This window comes from Hypanus sabinus, chromosome 27, assembly GCF_030144855.1.
Source record: "Hypanus sabinus isolate sHypSab1 chromosome 27, sHypSab1.hap1, whole genome shotgun sequence".
NCBI lineage: Eukaryota > Metazoa > Chordata > Chondrichthyes > Myliobatiformes > Dasyatidae > Hypanus > Hypanus sabinus.
The window spans coordinates 31,337,756-31,363,964 of NC_082732.1; the positions used below are offsets into that span (position 1 = coordinate 31,337,756).

Below are 26,209 nucleotides of genomic sequence, written 5' to 3' on the forward strand. Positions count from 1 at the left end.
GTCAATTCAATGAGGAGGGTGGTGTAATTGATTATGCCTGCATGATCTATAGTACATTCTTTATCAAGGTTCCATATGGGAAACCAACCCAAAATTGTTTTGTCATGCGCATTAACTATTTGGATGTGAATGGTATAGGCACGGTTAGTAAATTCACACTTCACATGAAAGTTGGGGGTATTGTTGACTTTAAGCTCCAGGACAACATTGGCAAGATGATAAGATGGACAGAATAATGGCAGATAGAATTTCATCCTAATAAATGTGAGGTGATGTATTTTGGGAGGACTAAGAAGGCTGGAATACACAGTGAATAGTAGTGGTCCTGGGGGTTTTGAGAAATGTGGGGACCTTTGCTTACAAGTTAAGGTTATCTGAAGGTGACAGTACAGGTAGATAAACTAGTTAGGTAAGCAAGAGGGTTACATGGCTTCATGGGGGAAAGAATACAAGAGCTAGGATGTTATGACCCAACTTTATAAAACATTGGTTAGGCTGCAGGTGTAATACTATGTATGGTCCTGATTGGCTTTCACTGAGCAGTAGAGATTCACCAGGTTTCTACCTGGGGATGGATCACTTCCCTACAAGGAGAGACAATAACCTGGATTTGCTTTCCCTGGAGCAAAGGAGGCTAGGTGAGGACAAAACGTCGAGAGGCACAGATGAGGGTGGTGCAGTCTTCATAAACATCAGTAAGACCCTTGACAAGATCCTGCATGGGAGACTGATCCAGTATCCAAATTGTCAGAAACCTCCCTCTGTGGCAGTGGCGTCTAAAACTGTCTGGTATCGATTTTTGTGACAGACAAGAGATTCTTTAGGGATCTTTTTTCACCAAGGGTGGTTGAAATTGGAAGGTTCTGCCTGAGCTGGTGGTGGTGGGTGCTCTAGCAACATTTAAATATCTAGATGAGTATCCCAATTTCCAAAGCACGGACTAAATGCTGGAAAAGCAGATTAGTTTGATGGACCTTCAAAAGTTTCCTCCTTCATTCCGAAGATGTACAGGTTGGTAGGTTAATTAGTCACATGGGTGTAATTGGGCAGCATCAGCTTGTTGGGCCAGAAGGGCCTGTTATATAGAGATATCTCTCTAAATAAAACAAAATAAAAATAATAATTACCTTGCTGCAAGGAACATGCAGAAGCAGGTCAGTATGTAAGCGAAGAGCAGGCTGAACCAGGTCTCCGGGGAGAATGGGCTCATGAATTGGAAAAAGCCGGCACTTTGGGAATTGGTGTGCTTGCGGACCAGGATGCTGATCCCCACAGACATGAATGGGCGGGTGAAGTCAAACTCGTTCTCACGCAGCCTGGTGATGGTGAGAGGAGCGATGGCCAGATCTGCCTCCTGTCAAGAGTCAGCCAGATGAAAGAGAAATGATTTCATTGCTTTAAATCTTCTACTTGTTGACACCAACAGATTCGTATTTACACAAACTCTATAATTATCAGTCTGGCGTGATGGGGTGGAGTGTGCATATGCTCCTGTTTGTCTTATTAAGAGATTAATAGCAAAACTCGTGTGTTATCTTTGCTGTGAATTGCTGGAGTCTGTTTTACAATGGATGCCACTCACCAACACATCCCTCTTCTCCAGTGCATAAATACAAGTGGTTTTGTGGATGCTAGAAATCCAGAGCAACATGCACAAAATGGTGGAGGAATTCAGTAAGTCGGACAGCATCCATACAGGGGAATAAACAGTCAATGCTTTGGGCCAAGACCCTTCAGCAGGACTGATGTCCTTACCCAAAACATTGTTTATTTCTCTCTATAAACGCTGCCTGACCTGCTGAGTTTCTCCAGCATTTTGTAGTGTGTTTCCCTTCTCCAGTTATTGATTAGACCTGATCCTTTTTGTTTCTCTGCCGGAGCCTCGGCAACCACTTATTTTTTCAAGTCGTCTTGAAGGAAAGATTCTGTGAGTGGTCACAGCGCAGTGTTTTTTTTGTGAGGCTGAGTTGCGAGCTCGACACTCAACCCAGCATGGATGGAAAGATTGTCCAGGACTGGATTCGAACTTGGGAAACTTCGTTCCGGAGTCCAGCGCTGATATCACTGCGCCACCAGTCGGACCTGGTCCTTAGCTTCTCTATAAAGCTGGGGTAATGGAATTTAGTTAAAAGATTGTGTAGAGATAGGAAAGACCTTTATACAACTGAACCTCTTTTGTTTGTATAATGAAGAAGGTTGAATGGGGCACCAGTAGCTTTAGGGTACACTGATTGTTATTTGTTCCTGATGATCCAGATTGTTTCAGAAACAATGGAAATAAATGTTGCAGCTTTACATATATTGCTGTCTTTTCTGCTGTCTGTGTATATGGCATGATATTTAATCTCCATAATTTCAGTGAAATGAGTGATATTTCCACGATTGGCTGTGGAATTGCCTTGTCTATTGGTGCCATTTAATTGAAGGGAATTCCTCAGCTATTGCCGAAGTTCAAAGTTAAAAGTAAAGCACATACATGTCACAATGTACTATTTTGAGATTCATTTTCTTGCAGGCATTAACAGGAAAATAAAGAAATGCAATAAAATTTATGAAAAACTATAAATAACAAAGACAAATAACCGATGTCCAAAAGACGACAAGTCGTGCAAATAACTTAAAAAGTAAATAAATAATACTGGGTTGTAGAGTCCTTGGAAGTGAGTCTATAGGTTGTGGAGTCGGTTCTGTGCTGAAGTAAGTCAAGTTTTTCATGCTGGTTCAGGAGCCTGATGGTTGTAGGGTAATAACTTTTCCTGAACCTCGTGGTATGGGATCTCCTAATGGCACCAGACCACTACTGATGCCCTATCAAAAATTGTGACACCTTGCTGCAAACACTGGCCAACTAGTACGCACATTAAAAAATGCAGAATGCTAAAAGAGGAGCACCTTTTCTTCGTGGGATAGTAATCCTGATGCTGGCATTAATCTGTTCTGACCTGTAACAGCGTTTTCTTGGAACTCAGTTGGGGAGCTGTTAACTTGCAAATAACAGTTTAAAATAATCGGTGAATAAAAATGTGGTATCTGTAAAAATGACCAACTAACTATAAGGTTGTTATCAAAATCCTTACTATTTGAGTTCAGGGAGAAAATCCTGCTATCATAGTTGTCTGATCTGGATCTGGAGTCTTAACCTGTAGTCCCAAACCAACATAGTGAACTCACAGTGAATCGTTAGGATTGTCTGCAAATTGCTATGAAGTATGAAAATTTAAAATAAATGTTTGGAATTCTGATGCACAACACGGGCTCTGAGCATTTCAACAAGACTCACCACCATAATTTTTGCAGGACAGCGAGGAACAGACTAATAATCACTGGCCTTCCAGCATGAAATAAAACTTACAAAGGTAACATTTACTTGCCTTTCTCTTCAGCTCCCCTAGCATTCCAGTCCATTGCCCATTTTCCAGTTTTGTCCCATAAAGACCATCCTTCACAACTTGGATTTCATAACGAAAATTGAGTCTTTCTGAGAATATTTTAAGTAGATCAATGCAGAAACCTTCAAATCCTCCTGTAGCTTTGGCCATTATAAATGGTTCTTGCTTTTAAATGAAAATATCAAGAAAATTTCATTAGATTATTGACTGAACCCATCCCATCAACAGCGAGCACAAATACAGACCATTTACAGTGTCTACAAAAAAGTATTCACACCTACCCCCTTGGAAGATTTCATATTTTATTGTTTTACAGCATTTTACAGCATTACAGTAGATTGAATTTGCTTTTTTTTTTGACAGTGATCAACAGAAAAGGCTCTTTTGTGTCAAAGTGAAAACAAATTTATACAACTTGGTCTAAATTCATAACAATTATTAAACACAAAATAATTGATTACATAATTACACACCCTTTCAGGTCAGTATGCACCTTTGGCAGCAATTACAGCCTGGAGTCTGTGTGGATAGGTCTCCATCAACTTTGCACATCTGGACACTGCAATTTTTCCCCATTCTCCTTCACAAAACTGCTCAAGCTCTGTCAGATTGCATGGGGATCGTGAGTGAACAGCACTTTCAGGTCCAGCCACGAATTTTCAATTGGATTGAGTTCTGGATTTTGACTTGGCAACTCCAGGATATCAACTGTGTTATTTTTAAGCCATTCCTTTGTAGCTTTGACTTTATGCCTGGGGTCATTGCCTTGCTGGAAAACAAATCTCCCAAGTTGCAGTTCTCTTGCAGACTGCATCAGGTTTTCCTCCAGGATTTCCCTGTATTTTGCTGCATTCATTTTACCCTCATCTTCACAAGCCTTCCATGAAGCATGGTGCTGACAGATGACTTCATGTTTTTAACGGAAAACTAGATGTAAAATGAAAAAGCAACCAGGAGAAAATCTGCAGGTGCTGGAAATCCAAGCAACACTCACAAAGTGCTGGAGGAACTCAGGAGGCCAGGCAGCATCTATGGAAAAGAGTAAACAGTCAATGTCAGGACTCACAGTCTGATGAAGAGTCTTGACCCGAAACATTGACTGTTTACTCTTTTCCATTGCTGCTGCCTGGCCTGCTGAGTTCCTCTGGCACGTTGTGCATGTTGCTTGTGAAGTGAGAAGGTGGTGGGATTAGATTAGATTAGCTTTATTTGTCACACATACACAGTAAAGTACATTATTTATGTCAACACCCAACACAGCCTGAATGTGTACTGAGACAGCACACAAGGGTCACCATTCTTCTGATGCGAACATAGCATGCCCACAACTTACTAACTCTAACTTGTAGTGCATCTTTTTGGAATGTGGGAAGAGACAGGATCACCCGGAGGAAACCCAGTAAGTTTCAGGCTTATTTAGAAAGAGTGAGGGAATCATACTAATTGGATCAGTCAACCATTAGGATTCTGTGGAGGATTCTTGAACTGTGGCTAAGAGACCAACCTGAGTGTCATGTCAACAGCGTCTTTTGATCTTTTGATTTAAGTTTGCTTGCTGTCAGCCAGTTCAAACACAATCAGTCCTGATGCTGTTTATAGAGCTCCTGGTTGTGACGCAGTAGCTTCTGAATGAGCTGGAGTGTTCAAGTCCCCACTCCGCAGGTGTGAGCAGGGTGACATTTTCAAACAGCGTTGAGAGAATGTTGCATTGTCAGGGGATGAAATGTTATGCTGGTTGGACCATCAGTCGTCTACATTGAAGATCCAGCCATTGCAGAAAGGTGCTGAGGAATTCCCCCCAGTGCCTTGAGCAAAATCACAAAAATATAGAGTATCTGGTCGTTCACTGAGCTGACTCACTGGGCCAGATGGTCTAATTCTGCTCCAATGTCTGATGGTTTTATCGCATGTTTGTTTGTGTGAGCTCATATTGCTTCTTACAATTTGTGATTGCACTTAAAAAATTATCTGTTGTGTGTGAAAATGCATCCTAAGGTTGTAAATGAATATACAGGCCTGTTTCTTACAATCTGTAAGCAGCATCTCATTGTTTGATCCCGTGCTTTGGCCTGTGGGTGTAAATGTTTGGCTTGCCACCCAGTTGTGTTCAGCATTTGTAATTCTTAACTCATTCCTCTAAGACATTAAAAGCACCTCAGAAATTAATCACAGAACAGAGAACAGTACAGAACAAGAACAGGTTCTTTGACCCACACGCTGCTCTTCCATGACAGTGCTCCTTGTAGGTGTGCTCAATGGAAGGGAAAGCTTTACCTGCATTGGACTGGACCGTATTCACTACTTTTTTGTTGGATTTTATGTTCAAGGGCATTGGTGTTTCCAAACCAGGCTGTGATGCAATGAGTCAATACACTTTCCACCACACATACTGTATATAGAAGTTAGTTAAAGTTGTAGATGCCATGCCAAATCTTCACAAACTTCTCAGGACGTAGAAGTGCTTCTGTGCTTTCTTTGTAATGGCACTTATGTGCTGGGCCCAGGAAATGATAACACCAAGGAATTCAAAGTTGCTGACCCTCTCCATCTTAAAATCCCCAATGAACAATGCCTTACGGACCTCCGATTTCCTCCTCCTGAAGTCTCCTTGATATTCCCGACGTTAAGTGAGAGGTGGTTGTTGTGACACCAATCAGCCAGATTTTCAATTATGCTCGTATATGCTGATTCGTCACCATCTTTGATTAGCCAGTGACAGCGGTGGAATCAACAAGCTTAAATGCGGCATTGGAGTTGAGCTTAGCCACGTGTAAAGCAAGTAGAGCAGGTGCTAAACACACAGCCTTGTCATGCACCCCTGCTGATGGAGATTGTGAAGGAGATGTTGCAAACCTGAACTGACTGGGGTGCACAAATGAGGAACTCGAGGATCCAATTGCATTAGGAGGTATTGAGGCCAAAGTCTTGAAGCTAATTGATTGGTTGTGAGGGGATGAAGGTATTGAATGCCAAGCTTTAATCGATCAGGAGTTCTCTGATGTATACATCAGATATCCCAGAGTTGAGAGAAGAGCCAATGATATGGATACTGTTGATCTGCTGTGCCAGTAGGCAAATTGGAGCCAATCTAAGTTGCTTCTCAGGCAGGAGTTGATATATTTCATCACCAACCTCTCAGAACACTTCTTCACGGTGGATGTAAGTGCTACTGGATGTTGGTCATTGAAACATATTACCAGTTCTTCTTATCTAGTCTTATTGAAGCCTGCTTGAAGTAAGTTGGTACCTCAGACTGCTGAAGCAAGAAGTTGAAGATCTCAGTGAACACAGCAGCCAGTTCAAAGTAAATTTTATTATCAGAGTGCATATATGTCACTACATACAACCCTGAGGTTCATTTTCCTGCGAGTGAAATAGTAGAGAATAGTAACAATAACAGGATCAATGAAAGTTAACCAGAGTGCAGACGACAGCAAACTGCTAATATAAATAAATAGCAATAAATAACAAGATAAAGAGTCCTTAAAATTAGTTAATTGCTTGTGGTAACATCTCAATGGATGGGCAAGTAAGTGTAGTTACCCCTTTTGAGCCTGATGGTTGTGGGGTAGTAGCTGTTGTTGAACCTGGTGGTGCAAGTCCTGAGGCTCTTGTACCTTCTACCTGTTGGCTGCAGTGAGAAAAGAGCCCAGGTGTGAGGACATTGCTTTCTTACAACATAGTTTCACATAGATATGCTAAATGGTTGGGAGGGCTTTACCATGATGTACTGGGCCGAATCCACCACCTTTTGTAGGATTTTTCATTCAAGGGCATCGGTGTTTCCATACCTGGCCATGATGCAGCCAGTCAATACGCTCTCTGCTACACATCTATAGAAGGTTTTGATGTCATGCTGAATCTCTGCAGACTCTTAAGGAAGCTGAGGCAATGCCGTGCTTTCTTCTCAATTGCATTTCTTGCTGGGTCCAGGACAGGTCCTCTGAAATAGTGACACCCAGGAATTTAAAGTTGTGAACTCTCTTTACCTCTGATCCTCTGATGAAAGCTAGTTAATGGACCTCTGGTTTCTCGCTCCTGAGGTCCACAATCAGTTTCTTGTCCTTACTGACATTATGTGAGAAGTTGTTGTTATGACACCACTCAGCTAAATTTTCAATCTTCCTCCTGTATCTTGATTTATCACCACCTTTGATATGCCCCACAACAGAGGTATAATCAGCAAGCTTGAATCTGGTATTGGAACTGTGCTTAGCCACCCATCCATGGGTGTAAAGTGAGTAGAGAGTAGGGCTACACACGTAGCCTTGTGATGTACCTGTGCTGATGGAGGTCATGGAGGAGGTATTGTTGCCAATCCAAACTGATTGGTCTACAAGTGAGGAGATCTGGGATCCAATTGCACAAGGAGGTACTGAGGACAAGGTGAAGCTTTTTGATTAGTTTTGAGGGGATGATGGTATTAAATGCTGAGCTATAATCGATAAAGAGCATCCTGATGTATGCAGCCTTGCTGTCCAGATATTCCAGGGTTGTGTGAACAGCCAATGAGATGACATTTGCTGTGGACTTATTGCTCCGGTAAGCAAATTGGAGTTGATCAGCACAAGTATTTAGTACTTGGCCAAGTACGTCATCCGGGCTGGATGCTTTCAGTTCACTCTCCTGAAGGATGCTCTCACATCAGCCTCAGAAACTGAAATCACAGGGTCATCTGGGCTGTGGGAGTTCATGAAGTTTCCTCCATGATTTGATGCTCAAAGTGAGCATAGAAGGCTTTGAGGTCATCTGCAAGTGAAGCCCTGTTGTCACGTGTGTCGCTTGATTTCACTTTGTAAGGAATGAAAGCATTCAAGCCCTGCCACAGCTTTCAATCATCCTTCAGTGATTCAAATTTAGTCCAGAATTGTCACTTCACCTATGAGTTGGCTTTCTTTAAATCATATCTGAACCTCTTGTATCTTACTTCGTCGCCAGAAATGAATGCCTTTGATCTGGCCCTCAGTAAATTGCAATCTCATGGTTCACCCAGGGCCTCTGTTTGGGTAAGACTCTAAAAGATTTTGTGGGGACATACTCATCTATGACTTTTTTTCTTTAAAAAGTCTGTGACAACTGTTGTGTATTCAATCAGATCCTCAGACAATTCCTTGACAAGGCCTGGTCCAGGACTTGGAGGAATCCCACAGCTGCTTGTCTGCCTCTTGCAAGCACCTCTTTGATGTGTTTTTTTTTCTCTGGAGCCTTGCTCTTTAGCTTCTGGCTGTATGCAGGTTGGAGAAGGACAGGTAGGTGATCAGATTTCCCAAAATATGGTCTGAGCATGGAATGGTAGGCATTCCTTTCCATAGTATAGTAGTGGGTAGTGTATTGGGACCTCTGATGCTACAGGGTATATGCTGACGGTAATTGGGCAGAGATTTCTTCAAAAGCCTGACTGAAATCCCCAACTATGAACTGAAATGCATTGGGGAGGACTGTTTATTGTTTGGTGATGGTAATATGCAGTGTCTTGAGTGCCTGATTGCAGTTGGCCGATGGTGGTATGTAAATTGTGGTCAGGATCACGGAGAGAACTCTCAGTAAATAGAATGGTCTGCACTTGATCATTAGGTTGGGAGTACACAAGTACGACAAAACAGCCACATCGGAGGACCACAGAGAGTTTATCATGAAACACACACCCCTAAATTTTGCCTTTTCTGAATCAGCAGTCTGGTCACCCAGTGTATCGAGAAGCCTTCAGGTCTGATAGCTGTATCTGGTGTACTATGAGTAAGCCATGTCTCGGTTAAACACCCAACACAACAAAACCTCATTTCCCTCCAATCTTGCCCTTAGGTCCTTCAATTTGTTCTCCAGCAACTGCACATTGGCTAACGTGATGCTGGCTAGAGGGGATCTCATTCCTCTGGTCCTTCAGCCCATCCAGTCCATGCTGAATAATAGTTCGGCATGTACCGGATGGACTGAAGGGCCTGAGTCTATAGATATCTTATTGTCAGAGATACTTTACAAGACCATAAGATATAAGAGCAGAAGTAGCCCATCGAGCCAGCTCCGCCATTCGATCATGGGCTGACCCAACTCTTCCAGTCATCCCCACTCCCCTGCCTTCTCCCCATACCCTTTGATGCCCTGGCTAATCAAGAACCTATCTCTTTCTGCCTTAAATACACCCAATGACTTGGCCTCCACAGCCACTCTTGGCAACAAATTCCACAGATTTACCACCCTCTGACTAAAATAATTTCTCTGTATCTCTGTTCTAAATGGATGTCCTTCAATCCTGAAGTTGTGCCCTCTTGTACCATGGGAAGGAACTTTGCCATATCTAATCTGTTCAGGCCTTTTAACATTCGGATGTTTCCATGAGATTCCCCCCTCATCTTCCTGAACTCCAGGGAATACAGTCCAAGAGCTGCCAGACGTTCATCATACAGTAACCCTTTCATTCCTGGAATCATTCTCGTGAATCTTCTTTGAACCCTCTCCAATGTCGGTATATCCTTTCTAAAATAAGGAGCCCAAAACTGCACACAATCAATTGAATACTTTCATGTGTAACTGTTGTGAAGTAAGTAAACACAGTGACCCATTTCAACACAACACAACATTATTATTTCTAGATAATCTTCCTTGTCAATGTCCTTTGATAAACATTGACTTAATCTATTAGCACTAAGTCTAATAGACATTCTTGTCTGAAGTCAGGTGAAACCTTTGGTTTAATGTCTCATCTAAAAGGTGATAGTTGTAACCATGCTTCATATGTCTGAATGGCTCTGAATATGCCAGCCTTGAATATATATTCATAGTTTAAAATAAAGTACAAACATCTTATAATAGACCAAAGTGCCTTCTACTGTTATTAAGCTGTAACACATGATGCAAGTTATTCTATTATTAAAGTAAAGGCCTAGGACACTTTCTCAAAAAAAAAACAACAGTACTAGGAATAGACCAATGCATTTAACCTAACTGGAGACTTGTCAACGAATCCATCTCGGAACTGATGATGAAAAATTTGTTTCCTTGTTCACCTTTGCTTCTTTCTCACTCAGGGTTCTGGTGGATGAGGCTCACGTAAAATTGCTCGTGTGAAGATGATTCACGGCAGACTTCCTTCTATCCAGGTTAGTGACGGCATCTTGCTGTTCATCCTTTACGAGGAGCTGACCTTGGGCACTTTACACACAAACTTTGCTGCTCCCTACAAACCTCATCTTGCTCCATTGATCATGGGTTGAACCTGACCCAGAAACAGGTGAAAGGCTTTCACCTCGAATCTCTTCTAGAGCAAAATTATTTAGGACAGCAAAATGCTGTTTATTACTCTTTGACATATTTGTATGGCTTGTGATTGCTGTAGTTTACAGGTTTGCACACTATGCTTAAAGGTGAACTGTGGAAAAATACATTACCAGAATAGTGGTCACTTTCAGAGGCTCTTCAAAGAGCTCCCGCTTTTCTCTTTCTGGAATCTGTTGAGAAATAACAAGAGTTTTTTAAATGAGTGAGCAAATTGTCAAGCATCTTGTGAAAGTTTCTAATCTCTTCTGACAAGGGAGGTGGCTGGAGAGATTTAATAGTGCGATGTTTTCGTTTTGGTGATGTAGGAGTTCAGAGATTAAAATTAGACCATATGACCATAAGATACAAGGGCAGAATTAGGCCATTTGGCCCATCAAGTCTGTTCCACCATTTCATCATGGCTGATCCATTTTACCTCTCAGCCCCAACCTTCTGCCTTCTTAATGAATTCCCTTCCTCTCCACAGACTCAACCTGCAAATTAGCTTTTAGGGAATTCTGCACATGGACTACCAAGCCCCTTTGCACCTCAGATTTTTGAATTTTCTCTCCATTTAGACAATAGTCTAGACTTTTATTTCTTGTACCAAAGTGCAAGACCATATACTTCCCAACACTGTATTCCATCTGCAACTTCTTTCCCCATTCTCCTAATCAGTCTGTGTTTCTGAAGTCCTAATCTGTCCCAAGTCCTCTCCACTTCCTCAAAACCACCTGCTCCTCCACCTATCTTTGTATCATCTGCAAGCTTTTCAGCAAAGCCATCAATTCTGTCATCCAAGTCATTGACATATAATGTGAAAAAGAATCGGTCCCAACACAGACCCCAGTGGAACACCACTAGTCACCGGCAGCCAACCAGAAAATATGAAAATTTCTCGGATTCAGGCTTGTTCATTCCCCTCACCAAGTGAGAACACTGATAACTGTTCTACTGGGTGACTGAAGGATTTAATCCTTCTTCCCATGACCCAGTGGAATTGAAATGAGTTAGGAAAATCCCCTCTGCACTGTCATGAAGAGCAACCTTCTTGAATCAAGTTGTTTGGAAAAATAGCAATTGTCAATCCACAGTATGCTGTTAACTAATTCACACGTGGCATAACAAGTCTACCAGAATATTATGTTTTATGCATTGATGTTCAAGGTTATTTGAAATTTTAAATTGTACACATGGATAATAACTTTTATCTGGTATGCTCAGACAAAGAGGCAGTTGGAAGAAGTTCAATAATAACTTTGAAATGAGAGTTTGAAAAGTAAGAAAATCACAGGACTGCAGGGAAAGGACAGGGCAAAGAGATTATTTGAATAACCCCTTCAAAGACTTGGCAGAGGCACAGTAGGTGTAAGCACATTTTCTCTGCCGCAATTCTCTGATTTTGTTAAACATGCAACTTGAGATGATAATCTTCAGTTGAACTATATAAATATTTAAATTACCTATTCATAGATTCATGGAAATTTACAGCACAGTTTATGGGCCTTGTTCCAGTGCTGGCTCTTAGTGCACAGCCTTTTCCCAGTATCCCTTGTACAAGTACATATTTAAAATTAATTTTACTTTTCAGTTCATTTTAATTTTGGTCTCCTTGCCCAAGCAAGTATGCAGTAGTACGAGAGGCAGTCTAAGGAGATTTGCCAAGCTAGTTCCTGAGATCAGAGGATTATCCAATCACAAGCAGCTGAATAAATTTGGGGTTCTCTATTCTTCATTATTTAAAATAATGGGTGGGGGAGGTGGAAATTATTGAAATACAAGATCCTAAGAAGAGGGGAAGTCTCAAATGAGGGAGGCATTGATTCATGATCAGGGGCTGGTACTTAAATACTAATATACCTGAAAATTTCTTCCTGCAGAGGTTGGTAAATCTCTGAAATCCTCTACCCCAGTGAGCTCATTAGAAGCTCATCCCTCGCCTCCATTCAGGGCCCCGAACAGTCCTTCCAGGCGAGGCTCCACTTCACCTGCAAACCTGCAGGGGTTGTCTATGGTGTCCAGTGCTCCTGGTGCGGCCTCCTCTACACTGATGAAACCCACCATAAATTGGGCTCAGTTCCTCCTGCATTTTGTGTGCATTGCTTTGGATTTCTGGCATCTGCAGACTTTCTCATGTTTACCATTAGAAATGTTTTACTTGAGATGGAGCATTTTTTCAAAGATTGAGGAATTAAGGGCCATGGGCATGTGATACAGAAGGAGTTGAGGCCTGGCTTTACGTCATCCATGATCACACCAAATGGTGAGGCAGGTCTGACGTCTACTCCTGCTTCTGCTTTCTTGTGTTTAAATAAGAACTGTGATTTTTGTTAGGTTTGTCCACCTGTTTATTCTGTGTTAAATATTTTGATTAACCTCCTCCTCCATTCTTTAAAATTGAGAATACCTATTCCTTATAATTACTCATTTGGGGGCCAGTGAAAATAGTTCACCACTTTAATTTGCCTAGTCCTCTTCTAATGTTGAGCAGCTCTAAAGGATGTCATCACTTTCAATGTCACAAATGAAATAATTCCAACGTCTTTTATAACTAAAGCCTGAGTGTGGGGATAATTGTGTGTTTAAATAATTCTGAGCTCTCCACAGTATTCCATCAATGACTTGCAGAGGTTTTGCTTTGCTTAGTTGCTACAAGCTTTGTACCTGTCTCCTGCATCATCCGCTTTAAACAACACTATGCTTAACAAGCTGCACTGGCTCCAGTCTGCAACACCTTGATTACATTACCTTTGTTTTCATTAGATCTTATCCTTCCTAGCTCTCTTACCACCTCCAATCTGATTCCACACCTCTGTGCTCCTCCATTTCTTTCCCTCACCTCCCACCACCCTCTTCCCAGCTGTTTCCCACTTTCTGTACTTCGACTCCCAAAAGTTCAAAATTCAAAGTAAATTTATTATCAAAGAGTACGTATGTCACCATTTGCAACTCTGAGATTTGTTTGCAGCTGGGCACACTCAGTAAACCCAAGAACTATAATAGAGTCGATGAAAGACCGCAGGGCAGACCAACAGCCAATGTGCAAATGACAACAAGCTGTGCCAATACAAAAGAGAGAGGAAAAAAAGCAATAAATATCGAGAACATGCGATGAAGAAAGTGAATCCATAGATTGTGAGAACAGTGTTGTGATAGGGCAAGTGAAGTTGAATGAATTTATCCCAGTTGTTTCAAGAGCCTGGTGGTTGAGGGGTAATAACTGTTCCTGAACCTGTTCGTGTGAGTCCTGAGGCTCTTGTGCCTTCTTCCTGATGGTAGAAGTGAGAAGAAAGCATGACCTGGATAGTAGGAGTCCTTGATGATGGATGCTGCTTTCCTGCAACAACGCTCTATGCCCAATGGCAGGAATGGCTTTACCCTTGATGGACTGGACCATATCCACTAGATTTTGTAGGATTTTCCTTTCAACGACATTGGTGTTTCCATACCAGCCTTTTATGCAACCACACAAGTCTATAGAAGTTTGTCAAAGTATTAGATGTCATGCAGAATCTTTGCAAACATCTAAGGAAGTAGAGGCACTGCCATGGTTTTTTTGTGATTGTACCTAAGGTGTTGGGCCCAGGACAGGTCCTCAGAAATGATAACACCAAGGAATTTAAAGCTGCTGACCCTCTCCACCTTTGATTCCCTGAAGAGGACTGACTCATGGATTCCTCCTCCTGGAGTCAATAATCAGCTCCTTGGTCTCGCTGACATTGAGTGAGAGGCTGTCGCTGCAATAGAACCCTAGACTCTGAGATCTCCATCCGTATCCCTCTTTGCTTTCCTTATCTCAGACCCCACCTCTGATTGATCTCATTTTTATATCAACCTAACAATTGAATCATTCAATGCCTAGATGACAAACTTTGGTTGGAAGCAGTCCTGTGAAGAACTGTCTCAGGACATCTTGTACAGAAGGCCATGCATAAGTGCACAGACCATAGAGGATATGCTTTCTCTCACTGCTTTATAAACAAATCCTTCTATTTACCAAAGATTTATGGAAGTTCTGATGCATTCCTGCTCGGCTGTTCTCACAGTTTCTTGTGTATAGATGGGCACAGTCTCCTTCATTGGTTGAATGAAATATATATCTTCTTACATTTCTCCACAATAAGTGTCACCTTCATATTTATCTCCCCAGAAAATAACATTGCTCCCCTCATAAGTTTTTGGAGAGCCAGGTTGAATGGACAAAGTATTGTAGACTCAGTGGACACTTTATTAGGTATAGGAGTAGAACCTGGTGTGGCCTGCTGCTGTTGTAGCCCATCCACTTCAAGGTTCGACAAGTTGTGCATTCAGAAATGCACAATATGTGGTTTGCTAAGTTACTGTTGCCTTTCTGTCAGCTTGAACCAGTTTGCCCATTATCCTCTGGTCTCTCTTATTAACAGGGCATTTTTGCCCACAGAACTGCTGCTCATTGGATGATTTTGTTTTGTTTCTTTTGCATCATTTTCTGTAAGCTGCAGAGACTGCTGTGTGTGAAAATCCTGGGAGACCAGCAGTTTCTGAGAGAGTCAAACCACCCTGTCTGGCACCAACAATCATTCCATGGTCAAAGTCACTTAGATCACTGTTTGGTCTGAACATCAGCTGAACCTCTTGACCATGTCTGCATGCTTTAATGCATCATTTGCTGCCATATGATTGGCTAATTAGATATTTGCATTAATGAGCTGATATAATGGTCAGCCTAATAATGTAGCTGCTGAATATATGTATATATAATGTAATATAAAACTTGATGTCTGTATATATTTTTCAAATACAGAAGATCTGGTAATACTATTGGCCATGAGAACGTACGTTAAATAACATACTAACCTTTGGAAGGATGTCACGACTTTCCACAGCACCTGTGAAATTATGTTGACAAAAATGAACAAAAGATGCTTTTTATTTTTTAAACAGCATTCATTTTAACATGAAATGCACAAAGTAACTTATTACACGACTTAGTTCTGTACTTCAGTCTCGTCCGGAACTAAGGATTATGCTTTTAAAAGTTGATCTGGTTGCTCTGGATTTCCATTGTCTCCGGAATCTGCTGTGCTTATGATTCTAAACCCCTGTCCTTATCCAGGTGAAATAATTAGTGAAGTGTGGCCGGACGAAGCAAAATGCTGCTCTGATTTGATAAGACAGTGGGAACAGCTGTATGATAATTAGTAGCTGTGTCTCCCCTCATTTTTCCACCCCACCCTTCTAACTCCCTTTGTCTTTATTTCAATAGGTAGTGAGCTCCATCAGAGGGCTCTGAAATCAGCGAAGACCAGGGATCAGACCTGGAATTTATGTGTCATGTGGATCAGCACTGTCCTAGCTTGATTGGCTGCCCAAAGGTGTAGAGTGAAACAGCAGCCTCTATGTCGTACCCATTGAAGCACCATCAATAACTCTCGGAGATGTGAGGCGAGAGATAGGCTTTTATTAGCTGGAAGAGAGAGCACTATCAGCAGCAAGAGACCATCACACAACATCCTGGAGACTGAGGGAGGAGCAGTGCCTCCAATCGCCTTTACACAGGGGTCTGTGGGAGGAGCCACAGGAGCAGTCAGCGGGGGGCGGGGGGGCGTGTCCAGATAGGTATATGTAGTTCACCACACCCATCTTCTGCATGCAGTAGTTTTTATCTTTTCCAGACCTTATCTATTTAAGTACCTGTCTCAATGAATCTTAAATGCCATGGCTGCATCTGACTCCATCGCATCCTGTGACACCAAGTTTCAGACTCAGCTGGACTGTGTGTGTGTGTGTGAGAGAGAGAGATAGATAGAAAGATATGGGGATGGCAGACACCTTTCCCCAGAGATCCCCTTTAAAGCTTCTTCTTGTCACCTTAACCTGACACCCGTCCCTAAATGCCTTTACGACTGGGTTAGCTTTATTTGTCACTTGTACGTTGAGACATACAGTCCGTTGTGTAAAAGGCTAACACAGTCCGAGGATGTGTTGGAGCAGCCCACAAGTGTTCACCAGACTTCCAGCACCAGCGTCACATACCCACATCTTGCTAAACATACGTCTTTGGAACAGGGAGGAAACCGGAGCACCCAGAGGAAACCCACACGGCCATGGAGCGAACATACAAACTCCTTACAGACAGCAGTGGAATCCATAAGACATAGGAGCAGAATTAAGCCATTCAGCCCATTGAGTCTGCCCCGCCATTCCAATATGGCTGATCCCAGATCCCACTCAACCCCGTACACCTGCCTTCTCGCCATATCCTTTGATGCCCTGACCGATCAGGCAGCGATTAACTTCCGCCTTAAATATATGCACAGACTTGGCCTCCACCGCAGTCCGTGGCAGAGCATTCTCTGGCTTTTAAAAAAATCCTCCTTACAGCTGCTCGAAAGGGTCGGCCCTCAATCTTGAGGTTGTGTTCTCTAGTTCTGTATACACCCCCACAGGAAACACCCTCTCCACATCCACCATATCTAGTCCTTTCAACCTCGGTAGGTTTCAAACCTGTGTCGCTGGCTGAGTAATGATATTAATATAACCGTTGTGCCAAGGTGATGGTCAACTACTACAGTCCTTCTGATAAAGGCATGCACACACCAGTATTGGAGAGGGAGATCCGGGACCTAAACCCAGTGACGCTAAAGGAAGAGCAATGAACTTCCGGTGAAGAATGGCAATAAATGGAAAGGTATTTCCAAGTCAGGATGCTGTGCAATATGGAGAGGAACCTGTGCTCCCGTGAACTTGAAGTCCTCGTCAAGTGCGCTCTGTTGATGGCTACGGAAGAGTGGTTTTTTATAGGATTGGGTAAGGTGCCAGTCAAGTGGGGTGCTTTCCTCCTGGATGTTGTTGGACTACCCAGCTGAGTGCTGCACCGACAGTGGAGGATATTCCACCATGATCCTCACTTGTGCCTTGTAGATAGGGGAAAAGGCCTTGAGATGTCAGGGAGCAGTTGGCCACATACATGGTATCCCACAATCAGCACGGCAGGCCCTCCCAGTTCTCCAGAGCTGGAGATTCCCACGGCATTGTGGTGTGTCAAATAATTAGAGCCAATTGAAATTTTAAATGCTTTTTGCCCGCATAAACCCTGGAAGTTGCTTTCTAAAAAACATTCTCAGGAGTTTGGAAAGATCCTCTCACAGTGTACGAGAACTGCAGCTAACTGTCAGGTCAGCAGGAAGGCAGTCTACCTTCGCTGTAATTCTTGTACGTATCCAGGTCAAAGAAGCGGGCAAGAAAAATCATTGTGGACACTACCCGCCCTGCAAACTGCCTTTTCCAGGAGCTCCCTTCCGCAAAGTACGAAAGGTCAGTCGTCTTCATGCCACTTTAAAAGGGTGGCACAATGCTTTACGGTGCAGGCGACCCGGGTTCAATTCCCGCTGCTGTCTGTAAGGAGTTTGTACGTTCTCCCCGTGACTGTGTGGGTTTCCTTCGGGTGCTCCAGTTTCCTCCCACGGTCCAAAGATGTAGTAGCGGTAGGTCAGTTAATTGGTCATTGTAAATTGAATTGGGTTAAATAGGGGGATGCTGGAGTGCATGCACAAAGGGCCAGAAGGATCTATTCCACACTGTATCTCAATAAATAATTAAAAAAAACAGTTTCTTCCCCTATGCGGTAAATCTGATCACCCATCCTAATTAGTTCTGCTCACCCCCTCGACAGTATCTATCACCCCCATGACTATGCTAGACAGTGAAGACTTTAAGCATTATTTATTTCATACTTTAACCCCTAACTTTATACTTTGTATAAAATATTCTCCACTCCTTATAGTTTTTCAATGTTGTTTATTTTGTGCATGTCATGCCAACGTACCACAGCAAATTCTCAATACTAGTCAATGTATGTATCGAATTAAGTTGATCTTGTTGAAAGATCTACGTTGACTATGATTTCTGCAAATGCACGCTGTAGAGAAAAGAGAAATTACTTTGCATTGAGAGAGGAGTTTCATTCCATTCCCACAGCCTTTGGCCACTGAAGCATGTCCTCTGACCCACCCCCCCCCCCCCCCCCATAACTTGAGTGCCAGGAGCGATTGGATGAAGAGGCGTCAGCCCTCAGCCTTATGGCACCGCAGGAAACTAAAGACTAGTCCTCTCTTGTGTATTTGGTGTTCATTTTCAAGAACTTCCCCCAGCGGCGCTCTTCAAACATTCTCCCTCTTGTGTGCTCTCCCTCTCTTACTTCAGAACCCCTGACAATAAAACTGATAAAACAGCTCAGACTGAACAAGGGAGGCCTTTTACTCCATTCCAAGAAGGAAGCTTACAATTGAATGAAGAGCAGAAAGGAAGCCAGCATGCTGAGATTCTGAATAATTAATAATCATTCAAGAAAAATAAGCTCCTTTTAAATACTGCTTTGAATTGCTTCCTCACTGCCTTGAATCAGATAATGTTGAGAATCTCAGCGAGATCTTATATTTTCACACGTTTCAGTTGAGGAGCTAGACTGAAGGATAAGGAGCTCCTGGAGGCAGAGGGTGTGTGGTGGGTGTTGCATTTGGCTTCAGCTCAGATAGGTAATGTAGTCAGCTATGTGTGCCCAGACTGTAGAAGGTGACAAACAAGAATCCTCTCACTGGGTAGAGCTGTAAGTACAAATTTTTTTTTTAAAATCCCAATACCACTCTGAGGGTACCAGGGCAGCCAAGGGATGTTATTTTCCATAAGAGGAGCCGATTCCACTATAGAGGTGTCATGCCTAACCCCACTCGCATCTTTACCGCAGTGACTGACGGCGGTCTGCAGAAGTTTAGGCTTTAAGTTTTCTTTGTTCCAAAGGTGTGGATGTTGCAGGCTGTGCCTATGTCTGTCACACATCCCTGAGTCCCTCTGAACTGAGATAGTCTGTAGGTTGGTAAGTCGGGAGTCATTTATAAGACAGACTGGATAAGAATGGTACATTTCCTTCCCAGATTTTTTAAATGACAAATCTGCCATTTAATGATTACTGTTTCTGACTTAAGAACAACTACAGTTATTTAATTACTTGAATTTAAATTCACCAGTTGTTGTGGCGGAATACAAACTTATGTTCCTAGATTGGTGTTTAAGGACTCTAGCTGATAAACCAGTAACTTAACCACAGTGGTACGTAGAACATGGAATGGTACAGCACAGGGAACAGGTGCTTCTAAAACAGAGGAACAACATCACTCTGGCACCTCACTTGTGACCGAAGAGGCCGCAGCAGTCTCCTCTCTTGTTTTACTCATAATCCTTCAGGCCCTGGTGACTCTTCCACATTAATGTTCTTCCAAGGGACCCAATGCCATCTCCTTCTTGATGTGCCCCAGAATATCAGCATACTTATCCCTGATCTCTCTCTTGTCCATGTTCTTCTCCTTAATAAGTACCAATGTGAAATGCTCATTTAGTATCTTTCCCATTTCCTTTGGCTCCAGGAATAAACTCCATCTTTTGTCATTGAATGGTCCTACCCTCTCTTATTTTTAATATTTGTATAAAATGCCTTTGGAATCTCTTTGATCATAGTCATCAGGAATAGCTCGTGGCCTATTTTAACCCTCCTGATTTCCTGATATTTCTCAAGAGCTGTGTCTGATTTCAGATTTCTAAACCTTGTAGATGCTTTCTTTATCTTCCTTGTTATCCATGATTCCTGAATATTGTCATCTTTGTCTTTCTTCCTCCCAGAAACGTATTGTTCTGTGATTCTGACTTGATGGACTTTAAAAGACTCCCACATTACCAATAACATACATTCCCAGTCTACCCTCCCCAGCTCCTGAATAACATGCAGCTCTACAATTTAGTACTTTCCAATGAAGTCCTGTCTTATCCTTAGAATTATTTGTAAACTTAGGGAGTTATGATCACTGTTTCCAAAATGGTCTCCCTTTGAAACTCTGATCTCTTGGTCAGGCTCGTCCCCAATACAAGCTATAGTATACCCTGGGTGGACTCCATATCTCCCAGAAGCCCAAAGGAGAGCCACCTTAAAGAAATTCAATGGATTTAGAAATATATATACCTTATTGACCCCAAAGGAAATTACAGCGTCACGGTGAAATTACAAGTGCACAGATATACAGATATATAAAGCACTTTTCTCAAAACTTCCAAAGTGGATCCTGACTGATGACTGCTTTGCTGTTATAATGCAGGATACCCACCAGCAATTTACTCCATAAACAATTATTTGGTAATAATTGATAGTATTGACATAAAGACATCAATGGGGCACAACTCCCTATCCTGAACTGGGTGGCTGCCATTTGCTGACCAAGTCCAACAGCTCAATTGTTCACCAAAGCCTGGCCCCAGTTTTGCAAGCTGTAACAGCTGCAGAGATAACGTGGCAGGGTTAGGATCTTCAACTTGTCAGTAAATCCTGGACTTCGGCATGAACTGCACATGCGCAGAAGCCCGGTATTCATCTCATTGTTGTTTAAGGTGCTGATGGTTGGATCCACAGGGCCTGTGGCTGTGCTACACTGCCAGGGGTGCCCTTTATTGGACAAGGCCCCTTCAACCCCATCAGATGGGCACAAAGGAATACATGATATTTCTTTGAAGAAGAGCAGGGCAAGCCACAACCAACAACCACATTAAAAGGCAGATTATTGTTCATCGTCACATAATTGTTGGTGGGATTTTGGTTGTATGTCAACTAGCTATTGTGTTTCTTACTTTGCAGCAATGGTTTTAAAGTACGGACTTGGCTGGAACGCCCTAGAACGCCCTGAGACGAAGAGTGCGATAGAAATGCAAATACCATTTCAAAAAGCTGAACTTTATTGCCTGAACTCAAAAGCCCGCAGCTTGCAAGATTTTAGTGTCATACCTGTCTTAGCTGTGTGGAAGGGCAGCAGCAGAACCAAAGAGAGCAGCAGCTTCATACTGTTCCTCGTTGGAGTCTGTTGGGAAAAAGGACACATTCAATAAAAAGAGGATTATTACCCAGGGTGGAGCAGCCCTATGCTTGGCTGGTCAAAGCTCTTCTGTCCTTTCAGTCTGATGTGAACAATTTGCACAATCATTACAAACATGGCACTGGAGGCTGTTTACCACCCTGCACAACAATTGATCCAATTCCTACTACGCCAAGAAAGGGAGTGTGAAACTTGGGATAAGCACAAGAGATTCTGCAGATGCTGGAAATCCAGAGCAACACACACAAAATGTTGGATGGACTCAGCAGGTCAGGTACTCAGGTACTTCTTCCCCTTTCTTTTCTCGTCCTTAAGAAGGGTCTCAGCCCAAACCGTCGTCTGTTTATTCCCCTCCATCGAGTTACTGCAGCTTTCTGTGAGCAGGAAAATAACCCATCAGTGGGAAGGAGACTTGGAGACTCCTGGGTGGTGTAGGATTCTGCTTCCAGTATCTTTGCACAGCTCCTGCCGTGCGCCCTGGCTCCTGGGGGACGTTCTGTTGAAAGTGGCACAGGTTACTCTGCATTGAATTGCAGAGTGTGAACTTACTGCCAAAAAGGACTGCTAGAGGCACGAGAGACTAGCTGCTGCAGTCGGGAACTGCCCTTCTGTGATGTTATTAACCAGCAAACCCGAGACCTCATTTCATTATTCAGTAAGGCAAGTGTTTAATACCTAGAAGGGCATTTTGAAAGTTTATATCCAACTTGTAAAATAAACACAACTTACCCAAAGTGACCGTGATCCCGTTGGCCTGTTGTAAAAGTCCAAGTGCCTCACCAGTATTAATGGAATTGCACCTGCAGTTCTTTCCCTGTCCAGTCTATATACAGAATACATATGTTGTCTGAATACATATCAAATTGACAGATTTTAATTATTGTGCATTATACAAATATATTATAACTTGCCATGAAATTAGGCCATTTGGTCCATCAAGTCTGCTCTGCCATTTCATTATGGCTGATTTTTTTATACCTCTTTGCACCGTTTACTTGCCTTCTCTCAGCACCCTTTGACACCCTTACTAATCAAAAACCTATCGACGTCTGCTTTAGATATACATAACCATTGACTTGGTCTCCACAGCCGTCTGTGGCAACGTATTCCACAGATTCACCACTCTCTGGCTAAAGAAATTCCTCCTCATCATAAGTTAACTTATATTTACTATGTTGACATGTTGACTGGGTTCAGAGGAATTGTCCTTGGTTTTGGGTTGGGTGACAGCTGATTTTAAATGGAGCGATGCTACAGGACTGCTGCAATGTCAGGTCCACCACCTGCTGGGTGAGATGTTAGTTAAGGATCTGTCTTTTCTCTCTGTTCATTCTTAATCCTAAAATGCTCGTCAAAGGCGAGTAGGAGGTGGTCTCCCGCCATCTTGAAGAACATTTCAACCGACCTCATTAAAACAGGATACCACAGATTCACAGAGTTTCATTACAAAGAAAGGCCATTTGGCCCCTCATACCTATTCCAGCTCTCTAGAAGTAACGTCCAGAAAGTCCCATTTCCCTTGCACTGTTCCCGTTTCAGAGAGTACGCGACCATTGCTTATGGTTGATTATGTAAAGAAATACTTCACCACTCCCAGTAGGACAACCTGGCATGTTCACCAGTACTATCTTCAGCATACTCCCTTATGCATTGCTGAGTATGAATATCGTTGAGTTAAAATGTTGGTAACATGCCACCCTTCTTACTCAACAATAAGGGAGTACTTTGGGATCACAGGGGCCCATTTTTCAGATGTGGTCTGTTGCAAAATCACCCATTAATCACCCCAGTCCTAAGACCATTGAAGGTAGATTTTAACCTGCCTACTATGGAGGAAACCCTTGGGTCTGACCGTAAGAGTTTAAATAACAGGGTAACACAGAGTCTTGAGTTTCATGCTGGAGAGGCTGGGTTTACTAGTCCAACACCAACAGGGTCGAGAGTGCCAGTTAATTACGTGAGGTGTGGATGAACTCCGATCCTTCCACTGGTTAACACACAATCTCTACTGAGCTGCCAGAGAAAGTGGTTAACACACTATCTCAACGAGCTGCTGCAACCTAGACTTTTAGATGCACCGACCGTCTTGCAGGGGAATTAAAAAGATAAATTATATTCAGGATAGCAGCGCTCGGTTAATAAAAGCAGTTTTTCTTCCTATTAGCTGCACAAAAATAAACAAGTGAACTGATTCCAATTGCTTGGAGAGCTGTGGGGATCCAGATGTTACTGATTAAACATGCACAGGGCAAGCCAACATCCTCCGACTTCAACAGTGATTTACTAAAGTTTAGTGAGTGCCGGGAGGCACAGGAATAGAAAACTGGGGGAGGACGGATGGCTTTCACTTCTCCCCCTCTCTACACTCATCCTCTCCCCTGCTGTATTCTCATCACTCTTCCCTGTCTGTTCTCACCTTCTCCTTCTCCCCCTCTCCTCTTTATTTTCATCTTCTCCCTCTCTGTTCACTCTTCCCCTCTTTTTTCTCTCTCCTCTCTTTTTCTCTCCTTTTTCTATTCTCTCCTTTCCTCTATCTCTGTTCTTTTCCCTCCTTCTCTCAGTACTTGCTCTCTGTTCTCTTCTCTCCCCCTCTCCCTCTTACCCCCTCTCACCCTCCTCTCCCCCCTACTATACTTGGACCTTTCAACATATCAATCCAAAGAAAGGAAAGAGAGAGGATTTTGCACAAACTTAATTAAAAGTTAATTATCTGTGTTTCCTCAGCTCCCAGAGATATTATGGGTCCCTGAAATCAGCATTAACTTACTCAGACGTTGATAGAAGGAGCTTGCAAATTCCTGGCTTTCACCAACGTGCTTTTTTCTGTGGTCTGGTGTTGTGGATTACTTTTATCTTTCCTGTTGTTTTGTGAGCAGTCCAATCTACAAATGATTGGCTGAGATCAAAATGAGGGGTGTTTAGGGGCTGAGGAAGGGTTTCACATGCCTGGGAGGAGCCAATGGAAGAACTTTCTAGCAACTACCCAGATTGCTGAATACTAAATTAGTTTGGGAACAAGGAGAAACTGACTTGGGTTCGATCCTGATTTTGTTTTCTCCAAAGCTCATGAACTATGGTCTGTGGGAAGGATTCAGAATGTCTTCATGTGGCATAAGTTGGCACACAGTTGAACCCCATCAATGCAAAAGTAAATGAGAGTGAAAGGTGCTTTTGAAAGGTTAGCTGAGAGTGGAGACATATGTGTGCTCTTGCGAAACACTGACGGATCTCCCAGTAGCAGAATTATTGTGTAACATACCGTTCAAGGTTTATTCTTCAGCAATCCTCTCAGGCTCACGGGTTCAGGCCTCGCTCCAAAGAAGGAGCGTTTCCAAAGAGATGTTAAACTGAACACATCTGCACTCCTCAGCTCAATAGAGAAGGCTTCCATCTTTCTTTCACATCCTTTCTCACCATCTCTTGGGTCCTCTCTTCTTCTCTCACTTCCTATAGCTTCCACCCTCTCTCTGCTCCCTCCCTCCACTCCCCCTCGAAAACCATCTCTCTCAGCACTCCCATCACTACCTCTTGCACCCCCTCTCACTGTCTCTGCTCCTGCCTCTCCTCTTGCTCCCTCTCACCCCTCCCTCTAAACACCCTCCATCCAAACACCCTCTAAACACTCTCGCTCTCAACCCCCTTGCTCCAGCTCCCTCCCTCGCAACCCCCTCCCTCTTTAACTCCCCCTCTCTGTAACCCCCTCCCTCAAACCCCCTCGCTCTTTGACTCCCCCCCTCACTGATGCCCCCACCTCTGACTCCCCCCTCTCAGGCCTGTCTCAACCCCCCCCCCCCAATCCGCCCTGACCTTCCCTCCCTCGAACCCCTCCCTCAATGAGGTATTTCCTCTTTAGTTAAGTCTGGCTATCTTTCCCAAAGCCCCAAGTGGCTCTGTGTCAATTTTCTCTGCATAACTGCTCCCACAAGCACTTTACAGACTAAACGCAGGTACCTGTGCACGAGTTCAGTAATATGCATTGCACTTGGGCAGAGTGAGTGAGAGCCAGAGCTTGCAATAAAAGAAGTGGAAATTCACTGGGGATCCTGTGAACTGAGAGTTAATTCTTTATTGAGATTGATTGATCTGGACTGGTCTGTGCATTGTCGGACAACAAGCGACAGTGTTTCAGCTCTGTAGCTGGCACAGAGTCACTCGGTGTTTGACTCACTGCAGGGAATGACACTGAACATTTTTCTGGACGACAGAACGGGCTGCACAAGCACACAACTGAATGCCACTGACCAATTCATTTCTGTCCGATTATCTCCCGGGGAGAATAGGAGGACATTCAGCCCCTCTAAATTGTTCCTCCTTTCTGAGTCAGTGTTGCTGTGCCTTTTGGGGCATCGGGCGGCAACTTGGCCATTTCTTGAGCATTTTTGTCTGTGTGATTTTTTTTCAAGGTGGGGTTGCTCATTCAACCCAGCACGGATAGAAAGCGTGCAAGGAAAGCTGGTCATATTCAAGCCCGGCCCACTCACCTCGCAGTTCGGTGCAGATGCCACTACACCACTGGCCAACTTTAAGTAACTATGATGGAAGCCAATTGGACAGTAATTCTCAGACGAAAATTGGTTAGACACGTGACAAGGACAAACTTGTATTTGGGAAAAGAGGAGGATGACAAAATTATTTGACCAGATTTGTACAAGTTGTTGGTTGGGCCACATTTGA

The 26,209-nt window shown here is 43.1% G+C and overlaps 1 protein-coding gene across 1 annotated transcript in view; it reads right to left on the bottom strand.

The window, feature by feature from the left end:
- The window catches only part of si:ch211-251b21.1 (uncharacterized protein LOC571720 homolog), a 40,824-nt gene extending 16,413 nt beyond the window's left edge, over nucleotides 1–24,411 (bottom strand). The window contains exons 1-7 of the mRNA XM_059952163.1: nucleotides 24,303–24,411; nucleotides 22,265–22,358; nucleotides 21,448–21,520; nucleotides 15,480–15,511; nucleotides 10,775–10,834; nucleotides 3,372–3,554; nucleotides 1,128–1,354 (exon numbers count right to left, since the gene is read on the bottom strand). Coding sequence (XP_059808146.1) covers nucleotides 1,128–1,354; nucleotides 3,372–3,554; nucleotides 10,775–10,834; nucleotides 15,480–15,511; nucleotides 21,448–21,502 — 557 coding nt within the window. The 5' untranslated portion in view covers nucleotides 21,503–21,520; nucleotides 22,265–22,358; nucleotides 24,303–24,411. The remainder of the gene's footprint in view (nucleotides 1–1,127; nucleotides 1,355–3,371; nucleotides 3,555–10,774; nucleotides 10,835–15,479; nucleotides 15,512–21,447; nucleotides 21,521–22,264; nucleotides 22,359–24,302) is intronic.
- Between the last annotated feature and the right edge of the window lie 1,798 nt (nucleotides 24,412–26,209).